Source organism: Vanessa tameamea, chromosome 10 (assembly GCF_037043105.1).
Source record: "Vanessa tameamea isolate UH-Manoa-2023 chromosome 10, ilVanTame1 primary haplotype, whole genome shotgun sequence".
Classification (NCBI taxonomy): domain Eukaryota; kingdom Metazoa; phylum Arthropoda; class Insecta; order Lepidoptera; family Nymphalidae; genus Vanessa; species Vanessa tameamea.
Window position 1 is genome coordinate 293,071 of NC_087318.1, and position 23,670 is coordinate 316,740.

At 33.8% G+C, this 23,670-nt stretch overlaps 1 protein-coding gene across 1 annotated transcript; it reads left to right on the plus strand.

Annotated features, from left to right (window-relative positions):
- The first annotated feature begins 2,035 nt into the window (after positions 1 to 2,035).
- LOC113393661 (uncharacterized) lies at positions 2,036 to 3,365 on the plus strand. The gene has a single exon (XM_026630658.2). The coding sequence runs from the start codon at positions 2,196 to 2,198 to the stop codon at positions 3,270 to 3,272; it is 1,077 nt and encodes a 358-aa protein (XP_026486443.2). The 5' UTR covers positions 2,036 to 2,195; the 3' UTR covers positions 3,273 to 3,365.
- Positions 3,366 to 23,670: the final 20,305 nt, after the last annotated feature.

Here is a 23,670-nt window from a genome sequence, read left to right on the forward strand (position 1 = left end):
TGCGTAGATTTTCTTATGTTGTACCAAATATATTTCCGAATGTGACGCTTAAGAAGTATGTGTACCACAGACGTAATATCTCTTCTCTCAATCATTAGGATATCTGCAAATATTTATACAATTTAACTAAAAAAATATTTCAATAATTTTTAGAAAATAAATAATCATTATTTTTCGTGTTCTCCTTGCTTTCTTCTTAAGTCACTGTCACTTAGGTAAGTGTTTTCAGAAATATAATAAATTAGTCTTTCGTCCACTGTAATAAAGCTCACTTTATTTGGGATTCTTTGAAATAAATGTCAAAAATGAATGCCGCTTAAAACCACAGCGACATTTGTAAATTGATTGTCGCCATAATATTTTTAATGGCAATGCTTCACGTCGAAGAAAAAAACCGCTTTCCCACTGTTTTATAATATTATTATTTACACAAGATCTTTGTTGCTGCATTTTATTGTTTTTCAAAACGTAATAAAATATTTATGGCCCTAGAACTGGTTAGAACATGAGCACAATATTAAGTTTGTTTTACGTTAAACAAAGATTTTTTACGGAATATTTATCCTTCGATTTCCTATGGCTTGAACTCCAACCGGATAAATTGAATTTTAAAATACTTTCACCAATAATTTTCAGGATTGTTTTATTCTAAAACACAAAATGCGATTTATTTAGGGGGTTTAGAAAATATTAGAAGTACTCGTAGATATTTCTACAAATGTATGTATAAACAGAATTGTATAAACAGTATTTAAACCAGAAGTATACATATTTGTTACTCGTATCGACGGTATATTGCAGCATTTTTCTCTGTTGATAAATACATTTTAATAGTATGTTTTGGGTAGACACGCCCCTATCCTATTCTATACTATGAATATTATATGAATGAAGCCATTTTATTTAGAACTAAGTTTTAAGTATAAATGATATATATTTCTATAAAGATGTCACTGGCAGAGTAACTCCGGCAGTAATTGATAGAGCCCGAGCTATCGGGGATGGACACATTCCCTTGTTTTATGGGTGATAAAATATTTATAGTGACGATATGATCGGGACACTGTAATTTTAATTGTGGCCCACCGCGCGTTAATTTGTATTTTACGAGCGTTCACTTATATTTACGAAGGAATATTAATACGTCGTACATACGCTCACAATAGGCGAGTTGTGATCATTTTCTCAAATCAACTTGTGTATGTGCGTGGTGCAGCTATAATTTATTTTATGACAATTATGAGCCGATTTTTTCATTGACTCGCCAATGATCGAATGCACGAGGTCAATTGTCATCTCAAGATGACAAATGAACAATTAGTGAATCGTAAGCGTCGTAATCAGGCAAGCGCACGCGCCGTCCAGCTGCGCACACCACTTCCTCTGATCTTTGACTCGGACAATTGCACGCATCTGCCGTCTTGACGGGCCCTCGTCACCAAGCATCTTCCCAATTACTCCTGATCCCCCCTCAGTGCCCACTCGAACGATGACAGAGAATAACAACAGATCTTCCTTAGCTGGTCATTATACCTCTCATCCAAACATACCGGTACCGTCAAATACGACCTTTTCATGATAGTACTAAGATATATTTATATCAAAGTAGTGGCAAATGTATGTTTGTAAGGAAATATATTACTCAATCCCTTGTTGGCACGAGATTATGAATTGAAGTGGTTCGCGATCAACTAGGTGCTTCCTCTGCATCAGCTGTTTGCATCCTTCTGCAATGATGTTTGTTTTAATATTAGAAATAAATTGCAAAGATTGTATGAACTTCCTTAATTAAATCGTAAATTTATAAAAAAAATGACAGGATTCTCTGTTCCAATGTTTTATAGTTGAAATCACCTTGAAAACTTTTTGGGAGAAGAATTTTCTCGAGAGAAGAGTTAGCGTTGTTGTTGTAAAATTTGGTAGCATTTTAAATTATTTGCCTATGTGTAAATAGATCTTAATAATAAATAGCAAGTTGATTAATCAATGAAATAATACAGTCTATAAATAATATGAATAAAGAAGATTAAAAATGTCAAACACTGACACAAAGACAGATCAGTAACCAAAAAAAAATGTAAACGCAATATTCCCCAATTCACCAAAAAAACGGCTTTCAAATAAACTTATACTTTCTTTACAATCAAATTTAGATTCTTCGTTTAAATAAAAAGTCTGACAGGACCGGTATCAGAATGAATTATAGCAGGGAGGACGGAAGACGAGCACGGAGACCTATTCTTCATAGTTCTGATGATGTTGAACGAATGGCAATTGAAAGTTCACGAGCAAGGTTCATGATGAACTTGCTTAGAAAACCAGATGAATCGTCAAGTGAAATTGGTCCTTATCTCCGAGGTAAAAGTAATGAGAGTGCTCGAACTCCTGTTCGGAAACAAAATTTTCTCACGTATCCGACGATCGTCCAAGGTCTTCACTGGAGTCCGTCTATTGAAAATTATTCAGGAGATTCACAAACTGAAACCGCTGAAAGTCTACTTAATTGTGACTGCTATAAATGCCAAATGAATAGAAGACACGTTTGGGAACACCAAACGATGAATATAAACAATTACAGTTTCAAGGAAAACATTGTAAGGTTTTGTGACACCAGTACCATGACGCGAAATTTAAAAGACTCGGGTTGTGGTGTGCGCACACCTTTATCTTCGACGGTCAATACGTCAGATGTTTCTATATCAACTTCCGACGCTACAGATGTTTTAAAAATACTAAGTCCACAAGCGTATACACCAGCGCCGATATTAAAGAAAACAGAACTTGGCAAAGAAGTTAATCATCGGGTATCGATTAACTTAGAAGATACCGCAAGACGTAAGCGAAGTGACTACGAAGATCTTTTAAAAACTCTCACGAAAGAACCAATGGCCATCATTCCTTTTAATAGTAATAGTAAAAGCGAAATCCAAAACTCGAGAAAAGTTTTGTATAACGAGGGCATCAGTAATTTAATAGCCAATAAAACGTTGCCAAATTTTCCATATCATGCAACACAAATAAAGTCACAGATGAAACTAGAGAGTAGTAACCGGCCCAACGTGTCCACTAAACGTCTTGGCGGTAAGAATACTGTTATACCGTACACCCATCGAACAAATTCGAAATACCATTACGACTGCAAGGAGACGGATCATTTATACAAAGGCAATGTCGAAGTAGATTTCACAGTCATCAGTCCACTGAAGAAGTCCATGAAAAGTGATCGTACACATTTTATTAAGTTACCAAGAAGAGTTTTGACTTCGGTATAAAATCTTGTGACGTCAGTTTGAATCGTCGTCTTATTTAAAATAGAAGTATAATAATAAATAAAATAGTTTTCTTATAAAAGTAAGAAGTGATTACGACGACGTATTTCATTTCACTTCACCTCTCGGTGTAAATTGCTATTTATAAATGGATACTTTTATTTTCTTTGATAAGGATTAGTTAGTACTAATAGATATAGTTATCTATTTTAAACGTCTTAAGTAACCATTAAATGTTTCGGGGTGTAGCTCTTTAAAAAATATTGAACTAAAGTTATTATTTATTGATATATATTTAAACAATATATACATTTGTATGTTATAGGATTCGTAGCGTAAAATACTGGGAACGCTGGAATAATTCGGTAACGAAGACGAAATAAGCTATATTATATAAAAAAATGTTCCCCAAAAACTCAATGCGGTTGTTCTCTGCTCGAAAACTGAACAATAATAATATATAGCTCTCGATCGAGCAGGAAAATTTTGCGTAAATATAATATGCGATAGTATTACATACTTATATCTAATGCAATTTCTTGGGTTTTTTTGAAAAGATAATATATAATCGGTCGGCCGTAGATCTACTTTTATTGAATAATTCAACGTTGCAAAAGCAAATTCACACAATAGTCATATTTTACTTGGTAGTACGGCTTTGTGCGACCCCGCCTGAGTATTGTTATGTGTCCGGATTGAATGGTTAGTGTGCCAGCTACTACGAGGCACAAGGTGTATAACATCTTATTTTCAAAGGATAGTGGTGCATTGGCGACGTAAGGAATGGTTAATATTTCTAACAGAGCCAATCTATATGGTGGTGACAATTAACCTAAAAAAATATCTATCAAACTAGATCTACTGCGAACAGCCCAGAACCTAAACACTGGTTTGAGTGGTACCTTCTGCTGTCGATGATCAAAACGAATTATATATTTTATACAGTAATAGCTTAGTCATAAATATTCGTCATTGAAGCTCATGATAACCATTTCGAAGTGTTAAATTTACTGAATGAGTTATTTGTTAGTTTTAATAAGTGCGTATTCGCATGAATCACGGTATCATATGGAGTAGTGAAGACGCAGAGTGCAGGGGTATCGGGGTCAACAGCTGCGGAGAAAGCATCCTTGATTGGTTAATCTGGAGCCAATTGCTGCGCGGACGCCGACCGGATCGACAACATTTTCAGGATTTTGTATTTTATAATTTGAGTGAATTAAATTTAAAAAATTCGCATAATACTCGTAATTAGCTTCTTTGAATTTGAAGGATATGGTATATTTTCATTCGTATTTATTTTAAAATATTTTTATGAATTGAATAAAACTAATAACTGATACATGAGTGTGCGTAGGCGTTTCATTAATTTCCTGCTTACTTAAAGGTGCGAGATGTATAAGATATATTTTATTGATTGATTTAAAAGGCACAATCATGGTAGATGATTTTTAAATTGCGAGATGGTCTGTTTATAGACCACTATTTACACCAGTCTAATAATAAGATGAGATGTCTTAACCCAGTATAGGCCTCTTCACTGTTGCCCAAAATATACTCGAATTATATTGATCGGGAGAAACAGACTACGAAAGAGCGTTCCATCAAATAGGTCGTGGTCTTGTGGTCGGATGAAGAAATGATAAAGGATGCGTTATAACATTTTTAGCTGACTCTTGCTTCTTTGTGACGATGTTAAAGTCGTATGTTTGGATTAGAAGTATTTAGGATGTTTATAATATAATTAAACATACAAGTTGAGCAGACCTGCCGGCGAGGGCCGGCACGCGTCGCCCGCGCACCGCAATCTGCAACTTGGTAACATTGTCATTTATCTCTGCTCTTTGTTTTTTTTTTATTGATCATGACCTGGGTTCAACTGTTACTGCATATGAGCTTAAATGTTACATGCATCTTTTAATAATTTTATTTTGTTTTATAATTAAAATAATAGTATTAGTAACTAAGGACAACGAATTGTTAATTTATTTGTCAGAATACTATCGATTGTGTAATAAAACTTTACAGATATTAGTTATGTGTCGAACGTTTAAAATTATAAAGAAACTTCATTAAACACATTTGTTTACCCTGATATGTGTTAATATTTTAAAATGACACACAAATATAGTTGATGATTCGGTTCTGGTGGTAGTTTTTAATTAGACAAAATAAGTAATGCTTCTATATTGAATAAAGGAGTAGAATTTTGAGTTTGAGTTAAAAAATATATTTGTAATTGAAATCTTAGCGTAAAGAAAGCGATCTCTTTCACCTAAAAGGATGCCATTAAATAAAGCGATATGTAGAAGGTATGTAGGTATTTAGTAATTAAACATCAATTTAATAGTTATTAGATTGATGACCTCACGCTACGGCCCTTAAAAGCGGAACAGTATCAACAAAACACGATAAACACACAAAGTACACACTATTCGCTGAGGTGCAGGTTCCACAATAACGTAATATGTGCGATGTGTGTGACATTATATATATCGTTATTGTCACTTAACTTTTGATTAAAGTATTGCTTAAAATGTTCAGAAATGGTTCAGGAATAATGTTAAGAATATTCATAAACCTAAGCAAATGTATTGTGTTTTATTATCTTATGTAAAGTAGAATATTTTACTTAAGACATTTCAGCTATTAGTAGAGTCCATAAAATAGAGCAACAAATCGTAATAACAATTAATTTTAAATATAAATTAGAACAATACGAACGTATCAGGTAAGTGGTCGAACTAAATTAACAGAAGGTGTAAATGTAGGCGATGTAATAAAGATACGTCACAGTTATCAGTCATAAAACCGCCTCTATCAGTTTACGGGATCGCATCGTTTTTTGTGCAGCGACCTTAGCTATTTAGAATTTTATGGGGTGACCCTAATTTTATGACGGAATGAAATTATTTTTACGACTGTCACAACTAATCGAAATCATCATAGTATCTTGATTATTTTGATAACTGTGTTTTATTACAATGTCAAGAAAAATATTTTAAGGTAAGTTTTATTTTAAGTTTCACCAACACTCGTGAGGGCGTTTTAAGAAACTTGTAGTTTTTTTTAATGAAATGTTTTTATAAAGAATAATCCTTATCTTTATAGAAACAAAGTGAAGTTCAAAATATTGGTAGCTTTTTTTAACCGAATTCTAATTCAGTAAATAAGCGTCTTATAGAAAATGTCATGTTATAAAACTAACTTATTCAATATTTAGACTGCATTATAACTATTGTTGAAGTTTGCGTTTAAGTCTTGCTAATAAAACATAATTTAAATGCTGTCAGATATAGACTCTTTCTGTACTTACCTAACTCAATAAAATACACGAAACTTAAACGAGATCCATCGCGTTTTAGTATAAAAGACACGGTAGACAATACTTTCCGACGGGTTTGCTTGATGATCTATAAAATAAAACTTACTTTGCCATAAAAATCAATCTCAAAATATACTCGATTCAAGTAGTCTCTTAGTGCAAAGTACTCGAATTTCAGATCATCATTTTATATTTTAAAGAGAAGCTAATGACGTATGCTCTAGCGAGAAGAACTGGCATGAAATTATATAGCCACGTTTATTTATATCAATAAAAATAATTTATAGATGTTTAAATTAAATCAAATGGTGTTTAAACTCTTTCTAACTTAACCTACTTGTAGTGGTTTAAATATACTTAGATTATATTAGTGTTTATTTTTATAGTTTAATATGAAGCACCTGTGCTATTGCAATAACATATTGAAGTTCATGGGTCTGTTCGTATCATGTTCCCCCTAACGCGCCACGGTTGTCCGTTATTCGTGAACATCATCGATCATTCGACCACTAGCAGACAGACAGGCGTTACTCCCTGTTTGTATTCATATTTGGGGTAAGTTTGATAACTTTATTGCCGTGATAAAGAAAAAAATTGTTTTGCATTTCGATTAATGTTATTACCGGAAACGTATTTATTAAAAATAAAATATAATACAAAATTATGTTCTTAATATGATTACAATAATCACGAATAGATTTGACATAATTTTTGATTGATGGTTTTAAAACTGATTCGATATAACTTTTATTGTCTATACGTAATAGGGATTAAACTATAAATAAACATTATACCGATGCTGAACGTGTACAAATATACAGAATATATATATATTTAAATGTTATTTTATATTTATAGCAGGAGATATCATTATCATTTTGTTAGTAATTCGGGTTTCAAGATTTGGAACGTTTTTCTTTTTATATTAATAAGTTGTTATAATCTGATAAACTAATCTTACGTTGAATTACAATATATAAATGTAAAATAAAAGTATTATTTTGCAATAGCAATTTTGAAGTGGATAGTGTATTTGGAGAGTATATATATATATAAGCCGTACGCCTTGTGCAGTTAACTATTGTTTCTATTTATAAAACAAGTAGGCGAACAATGATGGTAAGTGGTCACCACTAACCATAGGCATAAGTAATATTGACTATTCATTACATCACCAATACGCCACCTACCTTGGTAACTGAGATGTTAATCTTGTGCCGGTAGTTACACTGGCTCATTCAGCCTTCAAACCAGAACACAGTAATACTTAAGTATTGAATGAAATGTTCTTGTTTAGTTTAGTTTAGTGTAAGATATTGTATATACAATGGACACAACGAAAACTACTTTGTTGTAATAAATTTATTATTTTATTTTTTAATCTTTATAGTTAACGAGCTCCGTGGTCGAGTAGTGTGTACACCGGTTTTCATGGGTACGCCACTCCGAGGTCCAGGGTTCGATTCCCGACCGAGTCGATGTAGAAAAAGTTCATTAGTTTTCTATATTCTCTTGGGTCTGGGTGTTTGTGGTACCGTCGTTATTTCTGATTTCCATAACACAAGTGCTTTAGCTACTTACATTGGGATCAGAGTAACGTATGTGATGTTGACCAATATTTATATTTATATTTATTTATATAAATCAATTACTCATTTTCAATAATTAAAAATAATATATTAAAGAAGATTTTCATAATTAATTTAATTCTTTAATAAAATCCGGAGATTGAATTGAATCTTGTAAAATGAAGATTCAAAAGTGTTCGCGGCATCCTACTTGAATAAAGTATATACATGGTATTTGATTTAATTGGATTCGTTATTTATAAATTAATATATCTGTATAGTTTTTATTTTGGTAACATTTTTTATGATAACATCAAAATATAAATTAAAGTAAATAAATATGTCCAGAGTTTATCGACCTCTATATCAATAAACAGCACATGAACTCACGATCCGTTCAATCAAGAGCCGACGACTCAACACCACGGCGCAGGAATTCACGACTTCGAGCTTAGATAAGATAGCGCTTATCTCTCCATTTGCAGATCACAATCAAAAACATTAGAAGAGATGAGCGATGAGCTCACGGAGAGTATTTAATAGCACATTAAAAATACTGCACATTTTTCTATCATTCAATATTACAGCATTAATTCAAATAAACCAATTTATTCTCAAAACTTCATAACAAATAATGATCTTATACAGCGAAGAAATGTTGTTTTAAATTAATTAGACGGACCGATGAACTGAAGAAGCTCACAGGAATAAGTGACATTGTAACTACAGGCTCAAGGGACATAACAACTAAGATCCCAAGGTCGGTTACACTTATAAATTAATTGGATGCAGGTCTTAGGGTCTAGGAATGATGACGAAATGCATACTTATCCCACAAATGACACAGCAATCGGCACGGTGGTCAAGCAAATTATCGCGAGGAACCCTGCATGTGTCGAATGAAATGCTACTATTTGAGTATCACGAGTTGCGGGGTAGTAGAAGATCCATACTTCTTACCCTTAAAATGGGGAGTTAACGGGCCGTTACCTTGTCACTTTTTACGGCGAAAAATACCACTTAAAACTTCAGCAATGTGTTTTTTTTTAAATGGGCTCATAAAAATTGTATGTATATAAGAACTGATTTTATCACACCAAAGACATAAAACGAACGATCGACCATATTCTGACGTCTCCTATTGTGGTATATTTTGGGACATATATATGTTCCAATTATTTTAATATGTTCCAATTAAATTACACATCCCGTGCGATTTCAACAGGCACACGAGTACATGATTGATATATCTTTATTTATCAACACTGTTCCACTCAACTACTTATAAACACTTTAAATGTACTAACAAAGTTTTTATAACAATTTCGCCGACGTTTATATGTCATTTTTCACGAATGTCAATGATGTCGCGTCAATTTAATGCGGTCGTAATAACTAGAACCCTACTCAATCACTCGACCTTCATTAAAGTATTATACAATTGAAAACTCTTTTTTTTTCAATACTATAAATATATATGTTGTTCTAAATAGACATCATAGTAATAAGTAGAGTATTTCTATGGCAATCACAACTTAATCGATCGAGCCCGTGATACAGTTCCAACGTGCTCCAGTGAGCACGCACTTATTGGATCATTATATCATCGGGTGCAAGTTTAATAATTTTGTTATTATTTGTCGGTAATCATCAAACGATGTCAAAATGCTGACAGTTCAAGCGGCTTTGAGTCGCCGCGGCCAGGGGTGACCAACCTACGCTGCATTTACATAGAAATAACTTCATTTATTTAGTAAATTTAACGCACTCGACGCGATAATGAAGATAGATGATCATTTAACATTGTACGGCGGTTATGTTAATTTGTTTAGGTTCTGTTTTATTTTGTGTTACTCTAATTCCTAAAAGTAGTTTATTACTAATATTTTAAAAGTTTTAAAACTCTTCTCCGTAATTCAAATTTATGTACCGATGTGATGAGTTTCTAAATAATAATAATATTATTGTTTTGAGAAATTATATTGCAATAATATTTCAAAATTACAATGTTATATTATTTGAGAAGCCATAACTTTTATTTATTAATTGTTTCTGATTAAAAAATTAAAGCATATCTTATACATCATGTAATGTAGTGATTTAACTTTTAAAAACGAATATTGAATAAATTTAAAATAAAAAGAATACTGACTAGATGACCACTTTCAGCACAATCATTATTAAATTCATTAAAATGAATACATTTTAAATCAACATGGAGTTCTAGTAATCGATTTTTAAAAACCGAACATTGTTTATCTTAACAAATGATTAATTAATTGAATCGCTGTTTGAATAGCTTAACCATCGTCCAGCTTACCAACTCCTGGCTCAATACGTCTACAGTGACGTTTGGGCGCTGTGATCAATCTCGGCTGTCATCGTTGTATCATTAGTGGTTGTTTGACTGTACGCTGTATTTACTAACCACGTCGCTAAATAAACAATGTTATATTCATTAGCTATGATACACGAGCTGCTGTGCCCCGGACTTTATTGACAGGACGCAAGGAAAAGTCCCTAAGGAATTGCTTGAATTTGCTGAAAGCTAAATTCTGCTATGGACCTATAGTTGACTGAAAAAGACATTTGCCGGGTTTTATTGAGACCAATACAGGCGAGTACACTAGTATCAAATGTTGTAGGATATACAGGGGAAGTGAGACACTTGTCATTTAGAAGTTTTCTCGAAGAACAAACTCGAAACTCACGGCAGCACACGATTGTGAAATAGCAGTAAGTGTTATACGACATTGACAATAATAATTATAGAATTGAAGGGATACAATCATCAAATTAGCGTATATTTATTCGGTGGTAGGACTATGTGCAAGCCCGTCTGGGTACCAGAATATAGGATAGGTGGTCATCAGATATTCTGTTGCCAAACAACAATACTTAGTACGGTGTTTTGATTAGAAAGGTGAGCGAGCCAGTGTAATTACAGGCACAAGGGATATAACGTCTGACCCCGAGGTTGGTGGCGCATTGGGTATGTAAGGAAGTACATTTCGTGCGGCGCCAATATCTACGGGCAGCAGTGCACATGTATTTCGAAACATTGCGATTTAATTCCATTTTTGTGTTTTACTCTAGTTAGTAATTTAACTTAAAATTAGCTTTACATTACGGATTAATTTCGTAGCACCTATTAGACACTAAGTTACCATAAAATATATAAAAACCAACCCTGCGTTGGAGCGAATATACAGCTGCTTCTTGACACGCATAGCATAGTTATGAGTTTATGAGATTTTGTAAATTGTATTTATTTATTTGTTTTTTTTTTAAATTCTAAATCTAGGTTTTTTTTATTGTCTGTTTGTAATGGTAATATAATATACTTATTATGGTACTTTTACCGCCTAGCATATTTTATGCAATTTAAACCACCAAACTTAGAAATGCGATTTTCTATTATACCCTAGAAACACTTAGTTTTTTCAAATATTAATTCCAAACGGTAATGGGACACATTAAATTGAAACTAGAAAACCTATGAATGTGACTTAATAATATCGATAATTCATGTATGTTCTTGTGGGTTTTTGCAAGTTGGCACGCACCGCACGTCCGACCGCGTAAGCGTCATTCCGCATTATCGACCATCTGAAAATGCCTAAACATTTTGATGTCTTTTTCATTTTGTCCTCTGATCTCACCCCGTCCCTCCCCGCAGCATTGCTGTCACACAATTGGTTTTGCCTCTACGCGATCAAGACGCCGCTACCTTTGATCTCGCCGCCCAGCCGTATCGCTTGCAAACGAAATTAAACTTTATCCTAAGTTAATAGAATTAATTTTGGTTCGATAATGGGGTATCGAAGGCATTTAATATCTTTATTAATGTGGCCAAGCTCCGATGATCGATGATAACTAATTATTCGAAACATTTCGTTGACCGTGCGATCCTGACTTACTCCAGCGGTTCAATATTTAACTCTATCACTCGGTGATAAGGTCCAGGCAGTAATCGAGAGATTAGCGAAAGATAATCGCCAGTTATTGTATTTGGTTATCGTTGAAATGGTACCTGCCGCAGACCTAACAAAGATTAGAGAGGATGTTTTTTATATGTTTTTAAGGCTTTTGTTTGTGACTCGAGTGTTTAAATATCGTTTCTTGGATAAGAAGTTGCGCTAATCTTTTTAAAAAGATTCAAAATTACATTTTAAAATATAGTATACAAAAGTTTTTTAAGTAATATCCATTGGTTATTGTTGAATTGTTGAAAGTGTGAGATTAAACGGGACACGGATGATTTTAAGTTAAGTAACTTAGACGGTTTGAAGTAATTATAAGTAAATGCTTATGATGAAAATAGTTTTAAGCTTTTGTTTGATGAATATAAGTACTGGCAAAGTTACTGAGCCTTATATGCTGTAGTGGAGGATTATTTAAGGTAAGGTTGTTTGTTTTGCAAAATACACATTATTATTTTAATAGGGTTGATGGTAAAGAATGATGAACAATTGATCTACTCCATGGTAATGAACAAGGCTACTGTTAATGTAGGTTTTAATTATTACGTCGCTGTTACTTGTAATTAGACTATACTATGAATACCTGAAACCAGAAGAAAGTTACGCATATGTTCATATTGATAATATTTATTTATTCAAGTAGGCTCATAAAAGAACTTTTTACGTGTTGAATTAAATATAAAGCTACCAACGGTTCGGAGAGTAGATTCGACCGAGAAGGGCCGACAAGAAGCTCAGTAGTTACTCTTTTCCACCATTTTAATTACAGAGTATGCCAGTAAAGTTAACTGTACTTTATATATCCTGCCTAGGCATCAATGAGTGCTAAGTCCACGCTTTTTTATCTATAATATAATCTTGTATTGAGTAATATGCCTTATTTATCAATGTTCTTTTTTGTATTTGCTTTAATTTTTTTAAACAGGCCAAGATAAAAATATATACATCTTAATTATTTAACGCTAATCTTTCAGCCCACTAAGAGTGTCGTTTTTAAAATCTATTACTTTAATTCGACTCAAGAACGCAATCAAAGATAATAACCGGATTAGGAATATGGAATCTGTAATGTAATTAATTCATTTCACTATCTATACTCGTGTGACGGCACATTACGCATTATGAGTATTTAAAAAACGTAATTATTCTAACGCATTAGACAGTTATAGAGAAAATATAAAATGTTTATTCAATGTTATGTAATTCGAGTGTTTTATTTTTTATTTATTTATTGTAATAGGTTACATGAAAAGATGTAAGATAGAAACTCTAGTGTGACCACACATATAAAATAAATAAATAAGTAACGCAAACGTAAACGCAAAACGTTGTAAAATAAGGTGGATCGCTCTACATCTGCTAAAGTATTTTTCACGGGGAATGTTCCGGTAATTGTTTGAATTAATCCCGGACGGATTTTCAGTTTCATTCCGACCGCCTAGATGTCCGAAAGTCCACAACAATAAAAATCATTTAAGGATTTTTCTGCCTTGCATAATCATTCTGTGGAACCAGCTTTCGCCGGCGGTTTTTTCGATCTGATACGACTTGGGAGCCATCAAGAAAAGACCGTACACAAGTCCCCCGGTTTAACAGATGTCCATGAGCGATGTTAGTCACTTAACACCATCAGGTGAGCGTCCTACTCTTTTGCCAACTATATCATAAAAAAATCTGCTTTCGCCAGCGGTTTTTCCGAAACGACTTGGGAACCTACAAGAATAGAGCCGACAAATACCTTAAAGGCTGGTAACGCACCTGAACGCCCCCTTGTGTTGCAGATGTCTAAGGGCGTGCCCTTAACATCAGTTGGCACCTATTCCATAAAAAAACAGGCTTGCATTGCTTGGCAGCGATTACTTCATATTCATAATAATTAATATAACTTGGTGGTATGGATTTGTGTAAATCCGTCTAAGTACCACCCACTCATCAGATATTCTACCGCATGAGCAGGAACACTGCAAGCAAGCCTACAGCCACAAGGAACATAACATCTTAGCTCCCGTGGTTGGTGCCTTATTTGCCTGCATTGGCGATCTAAGGAATGGTTAATATTTCTTACAACGCCAATTTCTGTTCTATGTTTAAAGTGGTGACCACTTACCATCAAGTGGCCCATTTGACCTACATCTTATATTTCAATAAAATTGATGCGGAGGGCAATTTTTCTGTTCACCTGTATATATTACAAAGAAATATTTTTTTTTTAATGTCGTAGGCGGTCTTGCAAATGGGCCACCTCGTGGTAAGCGGTCACCACTGTCATTAGACATAGGTACTTATTTGGTACATAAATATACTACATAGAAAATATAATTATGAAGTTAAGATATTTTCGAACGTCTATGGCTATCTACTAAGATGTAATCGTGAATTATTCTTCGCTGCGATCTTGGCGTCCTGCAATCTAATTGTAAGACAATACGAGCATCTTAATGGATAGCATTTGTTTATTCTCTTTGAAGCTGATTTTTATCGCGGGCAGCCAATACGGCTACCAATTGAGCTGCCAGTCGATTACCAAATCAGTTAAGATGTTAGCTATAACAATTATCTAATAATCATTTTTAGATAACCATCGCACGCGCGGTGATTGGTTGAGTTAAATTACTGAGATGATTTTGATTGGATATTTTATTTAACTTTTACAAAATTAATGAGATTGCTGTTTACTAGATTACTGTTTGAAAGACGTAATGTCGTAAGAATAAGTGAAATATTTAGGGTAAGTATTTAATTAAGTTCCTATTACTAATTCCCTACTAAATGAGGAGTTATATATTTTTTGCTATACCTACCTATAAATCTACATAGAACTTATGAAGATGCGGTGCTTATCCGAGAGGTTTTTTAGTTTAGATACTGTATATAATATAAAGACTACGCTTCACATATTTAGACTTTTGACATTACAAGCGAGAGTTTAATATTGTTGTATATTACAGTAAAGTAAGGTAAGCCTGTAAATGTCTCACTGCTAGGCTAATGTCTCCTCTTCTTTTAAGGAGGAAGCAAGTTCGAATTTATTCCACCAAGCTGCTGCAACGCGGGGCAGTAAATAAACATGTAGCAGATTATATTCGACACATACAGGTTTCCTATATGGGAGTACGAGATAACTCAAATTGACTACATGAAATTTTACTGGTGCATGTTTGTTGCTGCAATTATTTATTAAGATTTACATTTTCTAACGTCTGGGCTTTCTCAGCTCTTATTATATAATATGTATTCAAACTAAAGATAAGTACTTATATTTGTATATAGTTAAAGATAATGGCAAACATTAAGAAGAAAAAATGAATGTCAACCGATGCTCAGTGAGGTGTAGTACTCACGCTGGATGCGGGTTTGATTCTCAAAGGCGAGCTAAAACAGTTTCCATGTTCCGTACGGATCGGTTGTTAACAGACGAATGATGAAAGTGACACGTTAGTCGTTTCAAAACAAAGATAACGTAAAAAGAAACGGATAAATTTAAACTAACTACGTTAGCTTTAATTTATCTGAATTTGTTATGAACATTATGAAAAACATATTTTTAATTTAAAAAATGTTTTATTCATAACAATTATGTCGCAGCATACTGGTTGAAACGATACTAAGCTTTGGACTCGTGTTGGATATGACCAGCACCAGAAGTATGTGCAAAATTTAAGACCAATTAGTAGTATACGTAGTGACGTTTCTAATAAATTAATATTCTTGGAAAAGCAACGTAATTCGCTAATGAAATAAAGATTTACTCTAGTGTACACCGCTTCGCTTTAGTTTTGCGTGAACTTACTAGATCTATCTGTGTATCTTTTTATTTTAATAAATGGATCCAACTCTGATCTGATCGAACGTCTGTGAGAGAAGTAGATTCAAAGCAGTAGGTCAAGACTAACATATAAGAAGCTGTACTTTAAATATCCTGGAGGGTAATATTCTCGACTTAGTTATCCGAAAAACGCTGCATCTTTTGCTATAGATAGTAATGGATTTGAATGATTAGAAACACACTCTCTTTATAATGGGGCTGTGCCATTAAGTGACCTGCGTAAGGTCAACTTGCAAATAACCCCGTGTTGGGTTACACTCTTGGCACCTCGGAGCGCGAATTCTTAACCCCGCAGCGCTGCGTAACTCGACGCGTTCTGTCGCGCCGCACAATGGCCCATTCAGCTCAGTTTAAGATGTGTATTAGCTTACATTTGTTTTTGAGATTGGACGGACGACACAGGTTGTTTTTTATTTTAAGATATTTGTGTTTATGGAATGGTTAAATGAATTTCATTTTTTTCTTACCAAAAGGAAACTAATAATGTTCTAGATTTGTCTGATGTGACACTTACCACTTCGGTACATTTGACAGGCTTCTTTTTGTTATATACATAGTATATATAGAACATGGATCATGGATCATATGGATGGAGTTATTAATACTCTGATGGTCCGATTTTAATGAGGCTTTGGTTCGTCTCCACACGATATATTATAGCGAACGAGTGTGTGAGAAAACGCATAGAAAAACAATAAAAGAGTCGGCAACATCAGTCATCGCCATACGTAAAGTTATCAAAGTATTAAAAAAATTACATTGCAAAATATAAAAACACAATACGAAAATGGATTCTGAAGAAAACAGCGGCGTAATGTAAGTTCAGAGCCGAACAAAGCGTTACTGCTCGTCTTTTATCTATTAAAAAATTCGCGTAGAGATCGATATCGTCTTACTGAGGTTTATGATGTCAAAAAGGCCGATGTTAAGTAAATCTGTGTGAACATAAAACAGGTGGGAACGGGTGAAGCCTTTTTTTTGATAAGAAACACTAATGTTGCATTGTGGTTCATAATGCCTCTATTAGCCATTATGCGGGCGACATATAGTGTTTCCATCGCAAAAAAACTCAATCAATCACAATTCTGTATCGCCAACAAGATAATCGAGTTTTGCCTCCATTAATCAAAAACGTATCGATTCCCATGCGTTGAGGCTAGACTATTTATTTTTTAATAATATGACAGCTAAAATGCCCGGCATTTAGTGTTCGGCGTTATCTTTTTTCTAAACAATCTTGTGCGTGGGCCGAGTTGAAATTCAAACACTCCCTTATTGACAAAGACTTAAGTACCATATTTGTGTGATGTTAACAATATTATACGGTAGACTTAGGATGGTAGAGTTATATCTTTTGTGGCGGCATGACTCAATTAGAGAGGCGGCGTGTTCCGACGCAGCATCTCGATGTCTCGATTCGGGGCTCGATTTATTAATTAATCGATATACAAACAACAGACGTCATCGTTTCGATAATGTTGGAGATAGATCAGCTCTCTAGCGGTAGATATGTCTTTTAACGTTGTGTCGAACCTATTAAATACGCTTGAGTCTGTTTTTTTATTGTTTAAGCTATTTTTGATTACACCTCATATATTTGTACGAATATTAAAATATATCTTTGTCATTTAAATATATCGGAACAATATATAATGAAGACGTACGTAACGACGAGTATGAAGTGATCGGAGTGTTAGTATTCAATGTAGATCGTATCGCGCTACCAATTATTTATGCAAATTAACACCGTGGGTAGAAATTACAAAATTAATTCATGTATTGACCTCTCTAATTTGTACTTATGTATGGTGCGGTTAAAATAAAATATTTGTTTGTTTATATATAAATGTCATAGTGCTTAATTTTATTTAAACTAGTATTCATCTGCAGCCGTAAATTTTAGTTTATTAAGGAATCTTCATGGCGTATTCGACGAATACTTGTCCCAATTATGTTTATTATATTGTGTATATAATATATACCCCGTCTTCGTATAATCCACGTCTAATCATGTGCTGTTAAACACAAAAAAAAGTATCAAAAGAAGTGTTTTTGTAAGAATATATTGAATAAGTTACAACATACTCCATGTTAAAGCAAGAATACTAAAGCATCTTTAAAAGCTATTGTAGAAATCAAATATTGAACCCTTCACGCATCCGCTTATGCGAATTAACCGACGTTATTTAATAAATCTATATTTAACAAAGCCTGGATATTAAAAAAACGAAGTATAATATTTAACAATGTTAAAACTTATTATAAATCTATCCCATTTCTTAATACAATATTTTATAAATGATGAACACTAAAAAAAGGTTGTAATTCACAGAGGATATATTAGAAGTGTTCTTTAGAACCTTTTAAGAAAATCTTTTTTAATCTGTTCTCTACTATAAAGGGTTGTTAAATAGTGCGTGAAGGTTTTAGTGGCATACGGTTTTCTTTCGTGTAAGTGTTGCCGAATGTGTCAGAGGTGAGCTTTCGAGTGAATCATTTTGCAAACTGTTACGGTGTCTACACGTTGTGGTTCATTGAGGCAAGGGAACGAATTTAAAAAGGTCAAGATGTTGTACACCTTTAACTGTTGACATACAAGATATCCATTTCATACATTATATCATACAATTAGGTTTAAACCACAATCATGCCTTTTCTTATTATTTACCTGATGTTTCGCCAGAGTTTCACCTGTCGTGGTCACGAGCTGAGTCAGAGCTCCGCATATCCTCGACATCGACTGCTCAAGTTTTCCTCGTTTATCTATTGAAAATTAAATGCCTTTATTTCTTAAAAACACAATAGGACCGCGTTACATGTTCACAAATTAAATGGGAAATGATCTTTATTTATTATTGAATCTTTATTTTAATCACTTCGCTTACTAAGCGGTATAAGTAATTTTGGTTCATTGAGAGAGACTTTCAGCCGGGAGGACTGAATCATATCATTTACGGTTTTGATACGGTTTATAGAAAAAATGGTGTGAAATTATGCTATCAATTAAATTATGGAAATATGTAGGAAGTTCAAGAACAAAAATGTCTGACTACGGACAAGAAACATCGTCACCCTAAGACACTCAAGTCAGCTTGTCCGCACGACTGCTTCCCTTTGCATTTATTAAACATATCTTGTATCAATAATAAATCTGCTCACATATATATTTTCATTGCCTTAAGCCTTAACATTAAAGTTTAAAATCGCTTTAAAAAAATAACCATCTTGGACAGAGGCTGGATGCGCGAGCGCAGATGTGTTACCTCTTTGTTGTATAATTTGCGTTTTCCGGTTTAGTGAGCGCGTCGAGTGGGATTACTGCGGTACAAAGTGCCCGTGGTGGAGATGAAGGGTTAAGTTTTATTAGATTACGGTTAAGTTGGTATTAAGTGCGCCCGCGCCGGTTGCGATTACTTGCCTATTTTAACGTCTCATTGCTCTTGTGTAGTTCAGGGTCGAAAGGACTCATGTCGGTTTTGAAACTAACAAGAATTTACTATACATTTCCTTCAAATACAATTTTACTCGATGTACGCGTCGATATTGACGTATGTAAGTAACAGTGAGAACAGACCTCAGTAAAAACTTTTTGGTCGAAAGAAAACATTTCATGGAGATTATCTTCAGAAATAATATATTTTTGAGTCATAACAGTCCTAAGGTTTTGGACTAAGGGCGATATTAGGCTTTGGAATTACCTAGGTTCCCACCTAATCATGTATGTTGAAGTTAATCTAATTACATACAGTCGAGATAGTAGTCATTCTCTAGAATATTTTATTTAATCCGATTAAACAGATATAATCGAATTCCCTGAATGATTAATTAATGTTTATAAAAATATGATCTCAAAGATAAAGTTTTACGCGGTATTAGTTACAAACAAAATTACACATTTTTTCAACAACATTATAATATAATTCAAAAGACCTTTATGTTTGTACATATTAATCTTAAGAACGAATAAATCAAAGTTCACATACAAATAAAAATCACCCGTATTTGTATGAAGTAACACAACATCCGTATTACTGACAATAAACTAATATATTTTTTAAAACAACGTAATAAATCTTGGTATATACGCACACAATTTCGTACCCTAAATTAGTTGAGTAAGGTTTAGTTTAGTTCATTAGGGTGTAGGGAACGATTATTGTCATCACATCGTCAACCCTTTCAAGCCATCCTTGATTTAGAGCCAGTAATTATTCTCTATGGGCGTGTAAAACGAACCATGGCTGACGCATATGTGTTGTGTGTTCGTCACGCCGCAGACGAAACGGACGAAACGTGTCCCGATAACGTCATAATCACGCGTGAAAATTGGAAATATTTATATTATACAATTATACACACATATTATTTAACGCAGTGCTCTCTTGACTTGTTTGTACGACAACAATATGATATGATGTAATCAATTTCAAAGTATCTTCCTTGTCTTATAAAATATTTTTTTCATAATAATCTTACAATCCTTTATTAAAAGAAACATAATCATCGTAATATGGGTATTATGAAAAATTCTATTGCAAAATATTCAATAATATTATCAATACAAAGGTTGTAAAGAATAGTCCGCGTGTGGGAGTGGAGCGGGCGGCGCGGGCGCAGCAAAGCCTTCCCGATTGAGACATCCGACACGCCATCAAACGTGCCGCCTTCTATGGCCCTTTACTATCATGCAACGATTTGTTTACCTCACAACAGACTTACAAAAAAAATATATACACCTTAATGCATTGGTATATAGTATAAAATAGCTCGGACACGCATATTTTATTTATTTTTCGAGTGTTTTATTATATTTGTAAAATTCTATCCGTTTAACCCTTAAATCATTCTGTGCGGTATTGTTGTTGTAAAATTTGTCAGATGCGAGTTGTATAGGAACTCTTTAGTTGTATTTCTGAATGTTGGTACATTAGACGGCGTCATCGGATCGCGGGCGAGTGCTAATGTGGTAATGTAGCATTGCTTTGTATTGTGTAATGTGTTATATTGCTGTCACCCTTTGACGTGGCTGTTTTGATCTCTATCTACTTCCATTATTGGCTTTGAATGTATACATTAGGTTCACACAGTCGCACATCAGTGCCCATAAAGTTTTCAATGTATTTATAATACTCGTATACTGGATTAAGATTTTTCACCAACGAGATCACCAGCCCGGGTTCGTCCTCTGCTGGACAAAGTCTCTCCCAAAGCATTAAACTGACCGTACTTCAGCTGTGAGCTATTCCATTAGTCACTACTCACTGTACATTTTTTATTTTGCGTCTATGCCGACTGACACTGAAAGACTGGCGATTTTTTACTAGATTTGTTCTGCGTTACTCTACACGTTTGTGACAAATGCTTTCGTCTCATTACTTATGTCCTAAAACTAGGTTAAGAAAATTCAAAATGTCAAATAGGTTTGAAAATATTCATTCCTTTAGATTCAAGGATCGCGGCAATACCGCGGCAGTCACGTGTTACAGTTAACTCGCCATCAGTTAGTTTTGTCATCATAAAGAAAATATAATTTTAATAAATTATAATTGAAGTAAGTGAAACTTTTAGACCGTACATAACTATATTACTTTATAAACGGAATAGCTTGCAATAATTATTTTATTAAGGATTAAATATATACCGCTTTCAAAATAATTATATATAAGACTGCCTTCCTTAACTTTAATATTCCATAAATTTAATTCTTAATGTGTTCAAAAAACTTGAATTTATAAACGAGTATTATCTTATCTTATGTATGATTTTCTAGCGTGAAGTAAACATGATATACTTTGATTTGATCGAATTCCATACAGGACATTTCAATTTATTGCCGTTGAGATGACGATGTGATTTCCTAAGTAAATAAAAGTAACTATTCATTCTTGATGGTAAGTAAAGAAGTTAGACCCGAACTGGTAGTAGCTTTAATATCGTGTTACTTCAGGAAAATAGCGATTCAAAAGTACTTGAGTTAATTATATTTCGAATTAGATTAACTTCGACGTGGCACCCGATAATATATAATTAATTGCGCTAAGATAACCTTAAAATGAGTTGCGCTCGAGCTTCGCAATTAGTAGCCGCACGCGCGGTCACGACCCCTCTCCTCTCCTCAGCCTCGGCTCAGCCTCAAATTGTTTCATTTCAAACTCAATGCTACTTGATTAGGATTTGTATACAAACAAGGGAACGCTGATTTAATGCTAAATCAAACCGTGATTGTATGTTGCTGACGTTCTATGATATATACTTTGTTATTAAAACGTTCAACATCTGTAACTGGTTACATAAAATAGCATTGGAGTTGTTGATATGAGACCGTCTACATCGTACTGAATTAATATTTCAATAAGATATAATTTGTGTGTAACACTAATTCGCTAAAGAATGAAACTTTTTTGAAATATATATTTATTATCTTTTTTGAGATTGGATAAAATAAAATACAATTTAAGGTAAGACGTATACTATGATCTATTCATTCAAAGAAAGCGCACCCCTCCCTTTAATAAAAAAGCATCATTATAGGTGCCTCCTACGCGTTTTAATAAGATAATATTAAAAGTTATAATCTAATTTGAATTGTTTTATTGCCTTTAGTACTTAAGTTCTCTACTTTAATTAAGTAAGTAAAATTTATAAAAGTTTTATCAAACTGCGTCTTGGATGTCGTATAAGAAGACAGAGGGAATATTCCTTAAGCGTTATTCGTTAGACACTCGTGATGGCAAACAAGGAACAAAAGTATTTTAATGTATTAAGTCTGGTGATCGGGCGGCGGTGAAAGCCTGGATAACTCTTTTTTTTTAATGCAGATTCAACGTTATCTGATAAGGGTAAATTGATGCAGATGAAGATATAGAAAAAATGTCAGTGTCCACATTGAACAAGACGTCCTGGAAACGAATGTGCTCATTGAAATACTTACACAAGACACGGCTATCGGTCAGCAGCTCATAAATAGGAAGCGAGCGACACGGAGCGCAAGTAGAACCGAAGACGCGTTCTCAAGCAAACGATTACCGTGATGAGGATGTGTTCACTTGAATAACAATTGTTTGCCGCCTCTCCTGGACCACATCCTTCGATCTAGTGAGCCAGTGCTCCTCAAATTTTAAATTATTTGTTTGTTGTGATTTAAATATTATACATCATTTTTATGTTTAAAATGTTGATAAAAAAGTGAGATATCTATTATATATGTATGTGCTTGGTATTCAAAGAGCCGTGATGGCTCAGTGGCGACAAGTCGTGAAGCATAACCGATGGCTCTGATTGTAAACCCCAGGCAAGCACTGAATTCATGTGCTAAATTTGAAGAAAAATCAGCGTGTCAGTCATAAGAATCTGCCAAGTGGACCAATCAAAAACGCTTTTTAACTCTTTTTCTTTGTGCTTACTTAATGGGCATTCTAATTTCCATCCAAACAAAAATATGGCTGTACAATGAAGAGTATAATGTAATATCAAAAATTAAATTTAAGATAAATCGTTTTACACATAAACAATTACTACTTCATATGGACAAACATAGACCAGATTCAAAGTTTGTCGTTAACTTTTGTTTAAATCGAGTTATATAGTAGCACTCGCATTTAACAGAAGTTTGAGGGCTCGTGTCGCGTATATTACGGTATGTGACAACAATCGTGTAAGGAGTCGCTGACGCAACGCCACAACAACGGCTATTGTCGCA

What these genes read in the sequence shown, in the direction of transcription:
- LOC113393661 (XM_026630658.2), top strand. Translation starts at nt 2,196, where the DNA reads ATGAATTATAGCAGGGAGGACGGAAGACGAGCACGGAGACCTATTCTT.